General features: G+C 35.6%; 1 protein-coding gene across 6 annotated transcripts in view; it reads left to right on the top strand.

Annotated features, from left to right (window-relative positions):
• The window catches only part of LOC127871397 (liprin-beta-1-like), a 153,449-nt gene that overhangs the window by 91,093 nt on the left and 43,491 nt on the right, over positions 1 to 18,865 (top strand). For all 6 annotated transcript variants that reach the window (XR_008045327.1, XM_052414309.1, XM_052414328.1 and 3 more), the window contains 5 exons: positions 1,544 to 1,649; positions 9,527 to 9,588; positions 12,224 to 12,308; positions 14,866 to 14,972; positions 17,721 to 17,781. Coding sequence is in view for 5 of the 6 variants with exons in the window: in XM_052414309.1 (XP_052270269.1) it covers positions 1,544 to 1,649; positions 9,527 to 9,588; positions 12,224 to 12,308; positions 14,866 to 14,972; positions 17,721 to 17,781 (421 nt within the window). In the remaining variant the exon portion in view is untranslated. The remainder of the gene's footprint in view (positions 1 to 1,543; positions 1,650 to 9,526; positions 9,589 to 12,223; positions 12,309 to 14,865; positions 14,973 to 17,720; positions 17,782 to 18,865) is intronic.

Raw genomic sequence — 18,865 nt, 5'->3', positions numbered from 1 at the left:
CACCATTCTTATTTTCTTCAACTCCAATTGTCATATTTGACTTTGGATTTGTCATCTTCAGCTTTGTTGCTGGGCACCCTGGTTTGTTAACAGCTTTTCAACCTGGTACCTCAATGTCAGGACTCAGGGTTTCTGTCAAGGCTTCTTCACCCTTAGCTCATGGTCATAGAACCTCCCCTGTGAGCCTGGTGATGGAGGTAGAAGGGCTCCTTGATTGCATGGAGTCCCATTTGTAATGTGTACAAAAGTATTTCTATTGGAGGTCATCAGTGTGTTTTTTTTAACCATTTTGGGACTGGGTCTAGGTCCCTTTGGATTGGGAAAAATCATTGTGTTATGACTAAAATTTGGAAATTAGTGTTTTTGTTTTTTTTGCTACAAAATACTACAATTTAGATAAACTTATTTTAATATCACATTTACTAATGTTTAACGTATAGAACTGGGTAGATGAACTAAATGTTGAGACTTAAAAACAATTTTTTAGGGGGAAAACTTCAATTCGGAATTTGTGGGTCCCATATGGGAAAAATATATACTTTTTTGCATTGGAATGGGTTCCCCGACTGGACCCAAATTTGAATGAAAAAATCACTGGTCATTGTGCCAAACATGTACCACTCCACATTGTGGTAGGTTGGAGCTGTTTATTGATGCAGGAAGGCCTGACTTATCTCTCAAAAAGCCCTGATATTTATGTTGTCATTCACCTAGCCTATGATATCTAGGCTGTCATTTGCCTACCTGTAGCCTAGCCCCACAGTCATGTAATTATTAATTATGCCCCCCTTTGAAGAAGAGGGGGTATATTGTTTTGCACATGCCGGTCGGTTGGTCTGTCGGTTGGTCTGTCGGTCGGTCCGTCCAACAAATGGTTTCCGGATGATAACTCAAGAAATCTTAGTCCTTGGATCAAGAAAGTTCATAGGTACATTGATCATGACTGGCAGATGATCCCTATTGATTTTCAGGTCACTAGGTCAAAGGTCAAGGTCACAGTGACTCAAAACAGTAAAATGGTTTCAGGATGATGACTCAAGAAGGCTTAAGCCTGGGATCAGGAAAATTCATAGAGACATTGGTCATGACTGACAGATGACCCCTATTGATTTTCAGTACTCTAGGTCAAAGGTCAAGGTCACAGTGACTTGAAACAGTAAAATGGTTTCCAGATGATAACTCACGCAAAGTTCAAGATCACAGTGACCTGAAGCAGTAAAATTGTTTACGGATGATAACTCAAGAATGCTCAGGCCTGGTATCAGGAAAGTTTATAGGGACATTGGTCATGACTGGCAGATGACCCCTATTGATTTTCAGGTCACTAGGTCAAAGTTAAAGGTCACAGTGACTCAAAGCAGTAAAATGGTTACCGGATGAGAACTCTAGAAGGCTTAAGCGAGCAATTCTTTTTTAAATTGCCAATCATACTCTTATCGTGTTCACACAATGGCTGCCACTACAACTGACAGCCCATTGTGGGGGCATGCATCTATTACAAACGACCCTTGTTTCATATTGTTTCAATGTCTGCATGTTTCAGCGACACATCACAGAGCTTGAGGCTCGATTGGCCCTGAAAGATGCGGAGACTGCAGAGCTGAGGCAGAAGTTGGCACGTAATGGAACACTGGTACCAGATGTGAATGGTAAGGAGCCAGGGGTTCTGGCAATATTGGTCGGCCCGAGAGACTGAGGCATGAGGGAAAAGGTGTTTGGTAAGGGAAGTAGGAAACATGGGGATTGGGATTGTCTCTCTTTGACTTAGTTCTGCAGCTCAAATTTCTATTTTGAGATAACACTTTCTGACTGGATATTGATGTAAAGAAAACTTTGTTAGCTTTAAGGTAGCGCACCTCTAATGATTTCCCGCGATTTATTTTACAATCATTGCCGATCTTCAATGATCGGTTATTACCGCGAGATGCATTTTATTTTTTTCAAACTTCCAATTTTGATATGTGGTTACCTAATTCATTTAGAATACATTATTTTCACTATTAATATTGACTTTGATCCAATTATCATCTGAAACATACGATTTCGCGATTTCTTCAAAGATCGACGAGCCTTTTTATCTGTATACTTATGGATATCTAATTTAAGGTTGCATTAATGAATAGTTGTCGTGGCCGAGTGGTTAAGGCGATGGACTAGAAATCGTTTGGGATCTTCCCGCTCAGGTTCGAATCCTGCCGAAGTCGCATACTTTTTGCGACGCGTTTTATTTCTTTTCTTACGTAATTTGATTTAATATAGCATTTAAGCTATGTTTAATGTTTAATATGTTGAAAATTGTATGCACATCCTTCAATTTTTAAAATGAAAACAACGTTATGGCTAAATTGGGTAATTTACTGCTGAAAATACGAATGATGCATGATGCATTTTTATTTTCATTTCAAAAAGTAAATGGTAAATCTGTCTTTTTCTTGGTATATTTGCTGAATATAGTGTTTCTATAAAAACTAAGTTTTAAATATAACTTAAATGATACTATTTTGAATTTTATGACACTTTGTTTTTAACCGACCCAATTTTTACTTGGCTGAAATCACTTACATTTCATGGCGCTATTCCATAGATACAAATTTGTAAAAAATAAATGTCTGTAAAAGAATACTTATTTCATCTTGTTTAAACTTTAAACACCTTTACTGCATCTGTACGCACCAACTGCATGCCTATATTTGGAAATTTGAATGAATTATCGAACTTTTATATACCCCAGGGGTGAAAATAAACTGGACAAAAGCCGAGCGGGAGGGTGGTTTTGAAAAAATCGGTATATTTTTTTTAAAAGCATGGAAAGCCTACCTACAAATTTGCATGTAGTTCAGTGAAATGATGCTGATTAGGAAAATAATTAATTAAATTATATTTGGATATGTGCCCATTAGGGGTGCGCTACTTTAAAGACTAATTTAACTTACAGAGTCCTACAAAACAAGTATTGTTATTTTTTATTCAAGCTAGAACTCACGTTATCCCATAATTTTGTTATGATAATAATTTAAAGTGAAACTAGAATATGAATACTAAATGTAAATCATTAAATGCCATCATGAAATAAACAACAGGGCATCTTTAAGGTTTTATCATATTGGCTTTATTCCACTGTGTGTGGATAGACATTGTCTGATGGTTTATCTATCTAAGGATGATTGGATGAAAATAGTAATTGAATGAATAAAAAAGAATCCTTACTTTGACCATTATTAATCTAGTTCTTATTTTTACCTTGACCTTATAAATGTATTAGCTATTTTAATTTTTAACAGATACAAAGACCATTTGAAATTGATAGATTTTTTGCTCTATACACATGTGTTTTAGTTTTGATATTGAAAACTTAAAACAGGTGAAGAATGATTTGATCTAGGGTGTCATTAAGTAAAACTTACCTGGAAATACTCTGTAACTTATAAGATAAGAGATTTATTTTCCCTTACGACCAATATATAGATGTGAACACAGCATTTTATTAGCGCTGAAGACAGATCTGACAAATAGCAACACTGTGTGTTGAATCACCTGTTTATCCCATATAACAGAATTCATGCAATTTTTTTCAGTTTTAGAATCAGAAAACAAGATTACTTCAACTTAAAATTTACTTAGGTTTCAATTTTGTATTTGATGTTAGTTTTCCGTTTTTCATTTTAGCAGAAACAAAAACAATCTCAAATAAGTACTTTATCTTTAAACAAATTTAATGATAAGCAATAAAGACTAAACATTTTACATTAATGATTAATAATGAAATAGCTGTTACCAAGCTTTAAAAATGTAAATGGTTGAATTCCAGAATACTTTTGGTACGAACAAGAATTGAACCGTTTGGAATGGGAATTGGAACATAGTTTTGATAATCTTAGAAAAAAACGTAAGAAAATGTGTGGTTTATTATCCCTGTGAATACCCATATTTACATTAATTTCAGCTTTTGGTTTTATAGTTCCATTCCTCCTTGAGTTTCAGTGAATTCTGAATGAACATATATAGCATATGCAAAATTGCCCCGTAGTAAATTACATCCACGCTTTTTATAACCAGTATGTTACATGTTGTGTAGTATTTGCAAGTTATTTATATAACATAAAAAAGAAAATTCCTTGACTACCATTTAGTACCAAACAAATTTAATGACTCTTGTAGCAGAGAAGTATCCCTGAATTGATGTTGTGGATATATATAATATATATATGCATGGTGTGAAATGTGTTCCTTATAAGGTCGAAACACATATTTTGATCAAAATTGAAAATGAATTTGTTCATAATGTTAATAAATCAGTAATGTATACTGTTTTAAAGTATAACAAATATTTCTTCTTGTATGTCTGCTCCTTTTACATTTCCAAATTTATTAGCATTTACAGAAGTTATCACACATTTGTATGCCCATGGTAAGGTGACATATAGCAGTTGAACTGTCCGTCAGTCAGTATGTCAGTCTGTCCATCGGTCCAAACACTTTAATGGTCATAACTTTTTCAATATTCAACATAGCAACTTGATATTTGGTATGCAGGTGCATCTCATGGAGCTGCACATTTTGAGTGGTGAAAGGTGAAGGTCACGGTCATCCTTCAAGGTCAAATGTCTAATATATGGCGTCTGTCCTTCTGTCCGAAAACTTTAACATTGGCCATCACTTTTTCACTATTGATGATAACAACTTAATATTCGGCATGCTTGTGTATCTCCTGGAGCTGAACATTTTGAGTGGTGAAAGGTCAAGGTCATTCTTCAAGGTCAAATGTCAAATTTTCTGTCCATCCGAAAACTTTAACATTGGCCATAACTTTTTAAATATTGAAGATAGCAACTTGATATTTGGCATGGATGTGTATCTCATGGAGCTGCACATTTTGAGTGGTGAAAGGTCAAGGTCATCCATCAAGGTCAAAGGTCAAATTTTGCAATATTGAAGATAGCAACTAGATATTTAAAATGCATGCGTATCTCATGGAGCTGCACATTTTTGAGTGGTGAAAGGTCAAGGTCATCCTTCAAGGTCAAAGGTTGAATAGATGGCTTCAAAGCGGTGCAGAAGGGGGGCATTGTGTTTCCGACAAACACATCTCTTGTTCTTTAAAACCTGAATTTATGTCTTACTGTATCATTATTAACCCTTTCCCACTCAGATGGTGAAAATGGCTATGTGCAAAGAGAAAAAAACAGAACAGAAATCGAATAACTCGCAGTCTGTTCAGGTTTCATGCTGTTTGCTGGTTATCAGTATCTAAGGGTTTGAAATGAAGCCTTTCAAACTTAATTCTAGTAAGAAAGGTCTATAATTAAATTTAACTTTTTAGGGACTACAAATACGTCAAAATATGTATCTAAGTGGTAAAAGGTTAAAGGGTTCTCAGTTGTGATTTTTATGCAGCAAATCAGCTTGTGTCCAATCCTAAGAGAAATTAATCATATGGTTCATGAATTATTCACGCTTTGTTTATTGAATGTTATTATCCTAAAAAAAAAAAATTCATGTAAAATTGATTATTTTAAATGAGACAAGGTCTTGAATATTTCTTGAAATAGTTATATGTGAACTGTTCATGAATTCCAATCAGGATCTGTAATGCATAACCAATTAGTAAACAGTTTATGAAATATTATTTGTATGTAAAGAGTCCACAAACTTTTCTTTATATAACTGAATTGTCTGGTTTAGCACTCATAGACTTTCTAGCAGGCAATTCACGAACTAGTCAAGAACAACTGTTCATGAATTTTTCTTCAACTCATTGTTAATAAACAGTTTTTTATTTTGTTGTGAATATTCACGAATACTTAGGAATAGTTCATGACATGTTCTTGAACTTGGTGTTCATCAACATTGAGGCTATAATTAATTGCTCCAAGTTATGACAATGATGCTGCTGCTGCTGATGATGATGATTGATGATGATGATGATGATGATGATGATGATGATGATGATGATGATGATGATGATGATGATGATGATGATGAAAAAAAGATAATTTGGATAATCATGATTCTTATTTTGCATTGTCAGGGCTGTCCATTGTCTGGATTATTCTACAGGTGATCAGCATGTGGCTATGATATTATAATTAGTAAAAACATCAAATATGTATATTATAACAAGGTATTCAACTCAAAATGACCCGATAATATATTGCATTGCTTTGAACAGTGATTTCTTCATCAATTGTGCAGCGATATCCATTAACTCAGTCTTATATACGCAGAAATGAATTTCTTGTCTGGAAATGTAAATATCTTGCAATATTTTTTACAAATGCTGGGTATTTTTTTTTTTAATAACATGAAAATGCATTACGATTATATTTATTTGTTGTTTCTAGAAAGCTGAAAAAAGCGACAACTTAAACAAATATAGACATGTATTATGTCTTTCTGCCACAGAACTTGGAAAGAATTTATAACATTTCTGCACTACCACTCACATTCTTTCAAAATACAATATACATGTAAGTATCCTGTACATTTATTTATTCAACACAAGCATTCTTTTGGAGTTTGCCCTTGGGTAAGCAAATGATGTTGTTGTTTCAAGTAAGACATTATTCTCTGTTTTGCATTGTCCAAATGTTTTTTAGATGAACTAACCATTTAATGCAAATGTTTGTTTTTTTAATCATTTAAGCCACACAATTTACCTCCTATAGTAATTGTTATATATGTTTTCTGTTTGACACAATTTTTAATTTGCCTTTCAATTAAAATAATCTATTCTATTTAATTTTTATTTTTTTGGTCAAATGTTTGTGTCAATCTTTATATTATGCTTTAAGCCATTATATAAGAGCTCCACATATCTTCATCCTGGAAACATGAAGTAAAGAAAAAAAAATCCATCATAAATATCTTCCACAATAATCATTAACCCATTTATGCCTAGTGGACTCCCATCCTTCTAAATTGGATCAATTTATTTCCCAAATTAGGGATGTCTAGTATATTTATGCCCCCCTTCGAAGAGGAGGGGGTGTATTGTTTTGCACATGTCCGTCCGTCGGTCGGTCCGTCCACCAGATGGCTTTCCGGATGATAACTCAAGAACGCTTAGGCCTAGGATCATGAAACTTCATAGGTACATTGATCATGACTGGCAGATGACCCCTATTGATTTTCAGGTCACTAGGTCAAAGGTCAAGGTCAGCCCATATGGGGGGCATGCATGTTTTACAAACAGCCCTTGTTATCATATAGTGTTTGTTTGAAACCTAGTCCATATAAACGGACTCCCGGAGTCTTTGATAATTTTTGCTACGGCGGCTCTGGCACTCCATATGCACCCCTTCATTAACATGGGTGCAGTTCAGCGCACGGAATCCATGTGCTTCACTAAACAGACATTGTTCGAGACAAATTGAGGAAAATAATTAATAAACTTCATAAACATGTTAAATTTACCTGAATGGCAACCTAAGGATGTTATCCTTTGCATGCACCCTATAAAAACACAAGGATGTTTCAACACACTTTTCTCGCTGACATTTTTATGTTTAAATTTGAAACAGTGTATTCTGTATCGAGTACCACATCGTTATCAACTTCAATAGGCTCCATCACATAACCCGACGTGCAAAATATTGGTGTACTGCGACCTAACCAATATTGGGTCAATTTTCCAATATGGCGGATACAGCGTACGAACGAAAAACTAAGTCAATAAAAAGCAATTATTTCTTGCTTTAATGGTACCATTTGGATGAGTTTGTGGTTTAGACAGGTTAACTTTAATAAGTTCTTGCAGTTTCAGTGTTCCTTAACCCTTGCATTGTTGATAACATTTTGCACCCATGGACAAGAGAGAGCGCATTGCAACTCTCAGCAAACTATTGGGTTATAAAGCTGAGAGTTGAATTATTGCAACTAGTTTGAAACCATGTTTGTTAATATTACCAGTTAATGTACATGTTGTTTATTTATATGTTGTTCTATAAATAGTAGAGGAAATATTGGCTTTTTATGCCCCCCTTCGAAGAAGAGGGGGTATATTGTTTTGCACATGTAGGTCGGTCCGTCCACCAGATGGTTTCCAGATGATAACTCAGAAAGCTTAGGCCTAGGATCATGAAACTTCATAGGTACATTGATCATGACTGGCAGATGACCCCTAGTGAGTTTCAGGTCACTAGGTCAAAGGTCAAGGTCACAGTGACTCTAAATAGTAAAATAGTTTCCGGATGATAACTCAAGAACGCTTAGGCCTAGGATCATGAAACTTCATAGGTACATTGATCATGACTGGCAGATGACCCCTATTGATTTTCAGGTCACTAGGTCAAAGGTCAAGGTCACAGTGACTCTAAATAGTAAAATGGTGTCCGTATGATAACTCAAGAATGCTTACGCCTAGGATCATGAAACTTCATAGGTACATTGATCATGACTGGCAGATGACCCCTATTGATTTTCAGGTCACTAGGTCAAAGGTCAAGGTCACAGTGACTCGAAATATTTAAATGGTTTCTGGATGATAACTCAAGAATGCTTACGCCTAGGATCATGAAATTTCATAGGAACATTGATCATGACTGGCAGATGACCCCTATTGATTTTTCAGGTTACTAGGTTAAAGGTCAAGGTCACAGTGACTCGAAACAGTAAAATGGTTTCCGGATGTTAACTCAAGAATGCTTGCGCCTAGGATCATGAAACTTAATAGGTACATTGATCATGACTGGCAGATGACCCCTATTGATTTTCAGGTCACTAGGTCAAAGGTCAAGGTCACAGTGACTTGAAACAATAAAATGGTTTCCGGATGATAATTCAAGAATGCCTAGGCCTAGGATCATGAAACTTCATAGGTACAATGATCATGACTGGCAGATGACCCCTATTGATTTTCAGGTCACTAGGTCAAAGGTCACAGTGACTCAAAACAGTAAAATGGTTTCCAGATGATAACTCAAGAATACTTATGCCTAGGATCATGAAACTTCATAGGTACATTTATCATGACTGGCAGATGACCCCTATTGATTTTCAGGTCACTTAGTCAAAGGTCAAGGTCACAGTGACAAAAAACGTATTCACACAATGGCTGCCACTACAACTGACAGCCCATATGGGGGGCATGCATGTTTTACAAACAGCCCTTGTTTCTGTTTCTGAAAAAATGTTTAGAATTCCTTCAAGAAGTTTTTTGTTGAAAAATTACTTACTAAGTAAGTAGGCTAGATTTGTATGGTACATTTTAAACTGTTGTAGCTTATTCATATTTATTGTCATGAAGGTGTCAGTGTTTTAGTTTTACCAGATTTACATACATAAAAAGCTCAAAGACATTAAACAGCAAACAGACAAAAACCACCAACAACAACAGGAATATGACAGCAGAAGAAAATTGTAACATTTAATCATTGTTTCAGATTTGTGTTGGATAAGATTTAGGACCATCTCGATTTGAGTGTTATGTAAATAACCTTTAATACTTACCCTACACTTCTAAAATAAAAGAACTTCCCAGCTATGTATGATATAATGACTTACTGTCCTTGGTTTGTTACTATTTAAGAATATGAGGTGGACAGACTGAAGATGGCAGTGGAGGCACTCATGTCTTCCAATGCAGAGAAGGTTTGTAGGCATACAGGACAGCTCAAAGTCATTTTGCTTCTGTCACACAATCATAGTGATCATTGTAATTGTTTGCAAGATTATTCACCTTTTTATGCACCCGGATTTAATGAACAGAGGTATATTGTTTTTGGCCTGTCTGTCATTGTCTGTGTGTGTGTGTGTCCCAAAACTTTAACCAAAACTTTAACCTTGGTCATAACTTTTGCAGTATTGATGATACCAACTTGATATTTGGCATGCATGTGTATCTCATGGAGCTGCACATTTTGAGTGGTTAAAGGTCAAGGTCATCCTTCAAGGGCAAAGGTTAAAAAAAATCAAAGCGGCGCATAAGAGTCATTGTGTTTCTGACAAACACATCCTTTGTTTAGGTCTGAAAACAATATTTTCACTAAATTGCAATAGTAATTGTCATTAATTTTACAACAACTCCAGTCATGTGGGTTGGACACTTAAAACCTATCACGGTGGAAACTTGTCCTTACACATCCATAGTGGTGATGTCACCTCAAGTTTCTACTAGCTCTTCTGGACCCAGATTGCAGTGATATGTCATTATGCTAAATGATTTTGATTTGTCCTGTATTTTTTGCTTGTGATACCCCACTGTGGGATAAGGCCTTAATGTGTTCCTTATTTTTAGCCCACCTGAGCTGTGCTCATGGTGAGCTTTTGTGATCGCCTTTTGTCCGTCGTGCTGCATCAACATTTGCCTTGTGAACACTCCAAAGGCCACATTTATTGTCCAATCTTCATGAAACTTGGTCAGAACATTAATAATTTGTCCCATTAATACCTCGACTGAGTTCGAAACTGGATCATGCTGGGTCAAAAACTAGGTAAAAAAAAAAGAAAAACCTTGTGAACACTGTAGAAGTCACATTTGATGCCCAATCTTCATGTAACTGTGTCAAAATGTTTGTCTTAATTATATGTTTGTTGAGTTGAAAAATTGTTCCGGTCCGTTGAAAAATATGGCCACCAGGGGGCAGGGCAGTATTCCTTATATGGCTAAATAGAAACCTTGTGAACACTCTCGAAGTCACAATTTTAGCCCAATCATCATGAAACTTGGTCAAAACATTAGTTTCATTAATATCTCAGACGAGTTCGAAAATGGTCCAGATCGGTGAAAAAACATGGCTGCCAGGGGCGGGGCAGTTTTCCTTATATGGTTATAGTAAAACCTTGTTAACACTCCAGAGGCCACATTTATTGTCCAATCTTAATGAAATTTGGTCAGAAGATTGTTCTGTATGAATATATCTTGGATGAGTTCGAAAATGGCTACGTTTGCTTAAAAAACATGGCTGCCAAGGTGCCGGGCATTTTTCCTTATATGGCTATAGTAAAACCTTGTGAACACTCTAGAGGCCACATTTATTGTCCAATCTCCATGAAATTTGTTCAGAAGATCAGTCTCAAAGATATCTAGGATGAGTTCGAAAATGGTTACGTTTGCTTGAAAAACATGGCTTTCAAGGGGCAGGGCATTTTTCCTTATATGGCTAAATATGGCTATAGTAAAATCTTGTTAACACTCTAGAGGCCACATTTATTGTCCGATCTTCATGAAACTTGGTCAGAAGATTCATCACAATAATATCTTGGACAAGTTAAAATGATGCCGGTTGGTTGAAAAACATGGCCGCCAGTGGGCGGGGCATTTTTCCTTATATGGCTATAGTAAAACCTTGTTAATACTCTAGAGGCCACATTTATTTTCCAATCTTCATGAAACTTGGTCAGAAGATTTGTCCTCAGATATCTTGGATGAGTTTGAAAATGGTTTCGGTTGCTTAAAAAACATGGCCACCAGGGGGCGGGGCATTTTTCCTAATATGGCTATATATCATGCTTTTGTAAAACCTTGTTAACACTCTAGAGGCCCGATTTATTGTCCGGTCATCATGAAACTTGGTCAGATGATTTGTCCCAATGATATCTTGGATGAGTTCGAAAATGGTTCTGGTTGGGCGAAAAACATGGCCGCCAAGGGGGGGTGGCATTTTTCCTTATATAGCTATAGTTAAACCTTGTTAACACTCTAGAAGCTGTATTTATTGTACGATCATCATGAAACTTTGTCAGAAGATTTGTCCCAATGATATTTTGGACAAGTTTGAAAATGGTTCCAGTTGCTTGAAAAACATGGCCACCAGTGGGCGGGGCATTTTTCCTTATATGGACTTATGAATCTTCATGAAACTTTGTCAGTATATTTGTTTAAATGTTATCTTGGATGTGTATGAAAATGGTTCTGGTCTGTTGAAAAACGTGGCTGCCAGGGTGTTTACTAGTCATGAAAGTTGGTAAGAACATTTTGTTCTAATGACATCTTGGGCTGCACAGAACAGGTCAGTTCATTTGAATCTCACGTGAGCGACTTTGGCCCTTTTAGGCCCTCTTGTATGGATTCTGCCAGGACCAAGTGGAGATACTTAATATTTTTCAATACTCAGTTAATAAAACAGAAATTATACAAAGTTTTTGGTCTCTATGTATCCATCATTGCATCAACAGTCAACTTCACACTTAGAGATCAAAAGTCAAAATGTCAAACAGCTTGTGATGTATACGGAATTTTGAGACAAAAATGGAATGTGCCTTATTGACAAGTCTTGTTAATCAGGACAAAAGGATTGATGAGCTTAGACGGTTGCTACGGCGATACAAGAAGATTGAAGAGCTCGTTGCACAGGCTCAAGGGCGTAAAGGTACTCAACAATGGCATTGTCTTTGTTAACAAGATATTTGATGGTTTGCATTAATAAGTGCCTTACCCATATTTTTATGATTTTTTTGCAATAAGATTTTGGTTTGTATTCACCATAACAAACTGATTTAAGTTCCTTAGGGTACTGTGTGTTCTTTCTTACCAGCTTCCTCGTCTAGTTAGGTAATTAGGTATGATTTTTGTTACACACTCCACATTCTCCCATAATGCAGCCTCCTGTACTAAATTAACTTCAAAACAAACACACAGACTATTGCTGCAAATTTCAATATATTTATTTTGCTTAAGTAATTGTCAGTTTGCTACAACAATAACTGTTTCTTAAGGCCAGATTTGTTTTGTGTTTCAATATTGGAAGCTGCTGATTTGAATTGCAAAAAACATTATTCTCATGATTTGCTTATTTTTTGCCATCTAAATTTGCCAAATGTGTGATAATCACTAGTTTTATTTTCAAATACTGATATTTCAGTTTTCTTTTCCAACATGTTGGCAAATGGTAAAACTAATTGGTTTGCATTTAAATTTTTGACAAGTCATTCTTCAGATGAGTAGACCTTACATCTTATTTTATAATTCTTAAATGAAGTAATTGTTGTTTTATTCTTTTTGTGTTGAGTTCAAACATTATCAATCCATGTACATTATTAAAGTGATCTCTGTTTAAATTTTAAGCTCTTTGAAACTCTGATGATTTTACTTTGATGATTTTTTTTGGATGTCCCTGAAAATCGTCAAGTAGAGGGTTTAAGAATACAAGGCAAGACCGTTCTACAAACTAGTGATGTATTTGAGCTGTGCTGTGTGAACAGGGGGTTAAATGCATATGCGTAATGTGTGATCCTAGATGAGCCTGTGAAGTGTGAGTCTGCACAGGCTATTCAGGGACGACACTCCGCCTAAACTAGGTTTTTGCTAAAAAAATAATTTCTTTAAACGAAAAATATTATAAAAAGCTGAAAGTGTCGTCCCAGATTAGCCTTTACCACAATTTATGCACATGCATTAAACCCCTTTTTCACAGAGCACAGCTCATATGTTGATATATTGTAATGTAGTATATTTTTATGCCCCCGGATCAATAGATCGGGGGGTATATTGTTTTTGTCCTGTCTGTCTGTCTGTTTGTCTGTCTGTCATTCTGTCAAAAACTTTAACCTTGGTTAAAGTTTAATAACTTTTGCAATATTAAACATACCAACTTGATATTTACCATGCATGTGTATCTCATGGAGCTGTGCTCATTTTGAGTGGTGAAAAGTCAAGGTCATCCATCGAGGTCAACGTTCAAATATCATTGTATTTTTATTTCCTTAAACTTAAACCTTCGTTAAATTTAAGGTAAAAGTTTTATCATAACTTTTTTAATATTGAACACAGCAACTTCATATTCGGCATGCATGTGTATTATGTGGAGCTGCACATTTTGAGTGGTGAAAGGTCAAGGTCATCCTTCAAGGTCAAAGGTCAAAAATTAATTTAAAAAAAAATCATTTCTCCATTCTATCTCTTACTTACTTCTCGTGGAGCTGCACATTTTGAGTGGTGAAAGGTCAAGGTCAACCTTCAAGGTCAAAAGTCAAAATATAAAAAACATAAATTTTCATAACTTTTTTAATATTGAACACAGCAACTTAATATTTGGCATGCATGTGTATCTAGTGGAGCTGCACATTTTTAGTGGTGAAAGGTCAAGGTCATCCTTCAAGGTCAAAGGTCAAAATAAACAAAAAGATATTATTCATTTCTCCATTCAATCTCTTACTTACTTCTCGTGGAGCTGCACATTTTGAGTGGTGAAAGGTCAAGGTCAACCTTCAAGGTCAAAGGTCAAAAAATAAAAAAACTTAAATTTTCATAACTTTTTATGCCCCCGGATCGAATGATCAGGGGCATATTGTTTTTTGCCTGTCTGTCTGTCATTCCGTCATTCTGTCCCAAAACTTTAACCTTACAGTAAAGTTTTGCAATAACTTTTGAAATATTGAATATAGCAACTTGATATTTGGCATGCATGTGTTTCTCATGGAGCTGCACATTTTGAGTGGTGAAAGATCAAGGTCATCATTCAATGTCAAAGGTCAAAAAAAAAAGCGGCGCATTAGGGGGCATTGTGTTTCTGACAAACACATCTCTTGTTTTGATATCATACTACCATAATTGATGCTTTTAATGATTTAATTAGTGTAGAATGCCAACATTTACATTTATCGCTTTCTATTTTTGCCTTCTCCATGTAAACATTTTTCTCACCAGTCTTACAGTATCAAACCATATAAATATGAATCCCTTTTCGAACGCTATAAACTGCTTTGAATAAGAAGCATCTCATTACTGTATAGCATTTCAGGCTGTAGACAACTTCAATATCAGTTAGACATGATTTTTGTCTTGTTGAAAGATTATCATCCAATGTTTGACATGTTTGATATGTTTATGAGTGCTTTAAATCCTCACTGAATGCTGTGACCAAGTGTCTGATGAATGTCCTTGGCAGATAGCTCCATACCAACTTGTGTGTGTCTCCAACATTACAGTGCTGGATGAGATTCTGGGCATGGAGGACGACACAAGTTCCACCTCGTCTACCACCCCTTCTGTGACCAACGACATCACCAAGACCACAGACACCACACCTCTCATGGTACACTTAACCCATTACCACTTAGATATGTAGTTTTAAGCATTTGTAGTCCCTTAGGAAGTAAAATTTAATGAAAAACCTTTCTTACTAGACGCAAGTTTTAAAGGCTTCATTTCCAACCCTAAGATACTGATGAGCAGCAAACAGCATTAAACCTGAACAGACTGCGAGTTACTCGCGGGCTGGTCTGGTTTTATGCTGTTTGCACAAAGCCATTTTTACTTTGCTTCTAAGTGGGAAAGGGTAAACTGAGCTCACTGTTTGTTTTGGACAAATGTTGGGTTAATATTTAGCCCTCCTCTTTAAGTAGTTATTTTCCCAATAAAACAAGAGATTGACAGACTGATAGACTGACACACAGAGCGCAAACCATAAGTCCCCTCCGGTTTCACCGGTAGGGGACAATAATCTTAAAATTACCCCTATATGTATGTTAACCCCATGCCTGTGACACTAACAATATTATTGCGCAATATTGCCCATAGGCACACTGCATTGTGCACACCTATCAGACCAGCAGCTGTTATGAGTGCAGGAGAGTGACACAACTGCTGTGAAAGCTTATGTCTAATGTTACTATGGTCGTTTTCAAACTCACCAAACCATTCATCCCACAGTTATTTAAGTCGTGGTACAAATGTAGTAGTCACTTGGCAGAAAATTCTGACAATTTACTTTTTGACCTCAGTGCAAGCTATATCTGCATATCATCTACAAGTAGGTTGACATTTGCACGCAGTAAAACCAATTAAAGCGTATTGAAATTCTCTGCTAACTTTTGCAATGAAATGATTCTACGAATGAACAAGCAGAACTTCGGGTATGTTTCATTCACAAGTAAACATGATATGCCTGACAATTTGTATTAACCCCCATAAAAAGAAATGTTATGTATTCACACCTTACCTGATTGGCAGTAATACATCTTAATTTCTTTTAAACATAAAATTATTCTCCATGTATTTCATGCTCGTATGCATAAGTGAGAAAAAAAAATTAAAGCAAATTTTGGGGAAACAATAATCAGCGTTCATCTTCATACGTAATTTAGCATGAATTACAGCAAAATTATTTTTTGGGTAGGATGAGGGTACCCAGGACACTCTAGGACCTTTCCACTTAGCTCTTTTTGACATGACTCCTTTACCAGATGGTTATTATGCATACTTTATGCAGTGCTCCTGCTAGGCCTAACTGGAAGGGCACCCCACCCTGCCCTTATATTTATAAAAATTATAACAAAAAAAAACGACTTTGTAATTAATTTATTCCTCATTGTAGACATTTTATTTGCATGGTTTTATTATAATGGGAATAATATACTGTGAAACCATTTATTTTCGACAACACAAAATTTCGTCATTTTTATTAAAATGACGATTTCGTCAGCACTTAAATTCGACGATTTTTTATTTTGAATTTTAAAAAAATGCGTCAGTCAATATCCGATTTGTGTGTAATACATATTCGCGATCAATCGCAGTTGCGAAAAATCGTGGTACGAATGCGGGAACACACTTGAGAATCACTGCAGGTGGGGCCTGTTTGTCACATGCCAATTAACTAGTCTTTTGTTATTAAGGGACAGTAATGGACCCTCTTAATGTATGCCATTCACACGTTCATTGTTATGATTAGCGGACAAGTGGGATCGAATAACCGTTAACGAGTGTTTGTAACAACGAAGCCAATTGCCAATTAGTCTTATTCTATCAAATAGCAAATCAAACTTATAGTCACTTTTGTTTATTTTCTTGGTTATGTGTTCTTGTTGGTATGATTTTTATTAAAATGCTGTCAATACCGTTTAAAAACTGTTTGTGTTATACGAAAGAGGTTCCAGATTGTTAAGTGTTTTTTTTTTCAAATAAAATGCTTTTTTATTCTGATATCAACATTAAAATTATAAACTCTATGTATGTGTTCATTCTTAAAAAGTAAACTACCCGTATATAAATCAATAATGTCAATAATTTAAAAATAAATAAATTGATACATATAAAATAGTAATAAGTGTGGTTAAACGCAAACAATCAAACAACAATCAGCAATTAAAATATTCTTGATTAATTTGTGATAAATACGCATGTTGATCACACATCGTCATCTTTTCATTTGGTTTATTGTCTTTCATCGGCATTCTCTGCGTGATGGCTAATATGCAACACCCCTGAAAAACACAATGCACCTAATGGGTAATAAAGTTATAAACAATTAGCGCTAATTCATTACCATTCTACATAAACGAAGTCAACGCATTCGATACAGCTGTACTGCACACGCGTTTTAAAGAAGTGTAACGTGTCAGTTAAGTACCTTGTGTAATCAACATCCCTTTGTGTCAAAACCGGATTAATCTTGATTATGAAACAGCAGTGAATGTGTGCATGGATTATGTTGGAATTTAATGCCTCATGTCTACGGTAAAGTTTTAAAATATTGTTCAACTTAGTGTTTGTTTTTGTTCAAACATCGAGCATAATTGTTCGTTAGGATCTTAAATTCGCCGATCGGTCGACTGACGAAATTTATGAAAATTAATGCCTGACGATTAATAATGGTTTCACAGTATCCTAACAATTATTAATAACATGAAAAAAAAAATGCAACAGGGAGCCCACGCGCTTGAAAGTGCCCTTTTGACAAAATACTGCGCGTCGAAAGTGTCTTTTTAATAAATAGACCCCGCCTGCCCTTTTCAAATCCTCACTGTAGCTCTACTTTATGCCTTCTGTATTCCTAACACAGGCAGATGAGCTGCGGGGTGAGAAGAACTACAGCATCTCCCCCAGTGCCACCAGTACTCCAGGTATGTGTACCCCTCTGTAGGGTATCATCACCACTACATGATGTTAACACTACTTTGGTATACCCTACTCCAAAATGTTCCCAGTAATTATTCCCCGATGATTTGCCACTAAAATACACCTCCTTTCCACGTAATCATACTTGATGGATATCCCACTCCCACTTTACCCTACATTAAGTATATGATATATATATACCCTATCCGGGTAATTTTAAAACTTTATATATATATAATAATATCCAGCATCATATGGTATTCCAATATTCAAATATAGCATTATTTTTTAATGATAAAAATTTAAACGTAAGCCTTGTTTTAATCAGTCAACACGAGACTCATTTAAAACATTAGTAGTAAAAAAAGAAAAATACCTAAGGAAGGAATTAGTCAACACCAGCAAGAGATCTCCAAATTCTTAATCAGGGGCGTAGTCGTCGTTATATAAATAAAACGTAAAGTAAAATCCCCCAAATTCTTAATCAGGGGCGTAGTTAATGGGGAGGCAGCCGCCTCCCCAAATGTTTTGGCTAGTCGTCGTTATATAAATAAAACGTAAAGTAAAATCCTCGGAAAATGCCACCCCAAAACCATTATTTTTGTAATCATGCACCGTCAGTGCAGAAGCCAAGTGTCCCCTCTCCGTCTGCTCCGAGGTTGCCAAAAGCGATGTGTCAATATCCCTTGTTAGGTGTCATAAACCAGGGGCCCGGATAAATGTCATTTATTGTTCTTTTCCGTGATTGCACTGTCGGAGTTTTGATTAAGGACAGGCTATTCTTTTAATTTTAATTGATCGCTTTAATTCTAAGGTAACTGCCACTTAAAACATTAATTTGATTGAAAATATTTTTGTATTGTATTGGTTTTTGTGTGAACAGAACAATTTATTTCTTATTTATTTCAGTCTTCCAATTTTAGGTGTTAAACATGTCCATCAGTTATAAAATATTTGTGTTGTGAATCTAATGTTAATGTTATTTTTTCTCATATCACTTGTTAAACTCCGTTATTAAAATACATAAACATTTACTTTATTAGCGAGGCTGTTTTCGGAGAAAACCCGAGTTATTGTCATAGCCAGCTC

This window comes from Dreissena polymorpha, chromosome 1 (assembly GCF_020536995.1).
Source record: "Dreissena polymorpha isolate Duluth1 chromosome 1, UMN_Dpol_1.0, whole genome shotgun sequence".
NCBI classification, from domain to species: domain Eukaryota; kingdom Metazoa; phylum Mollusca; class Bivalvia; order Myida; family Dreissenidae; genus Dreissena; species Dreissena polymorpha.
The sequence above is the reverse complement of the archived record's forward strand: the minus strand, read 5'-3'. Positions and strand labels throughout refer to the sequence as shown.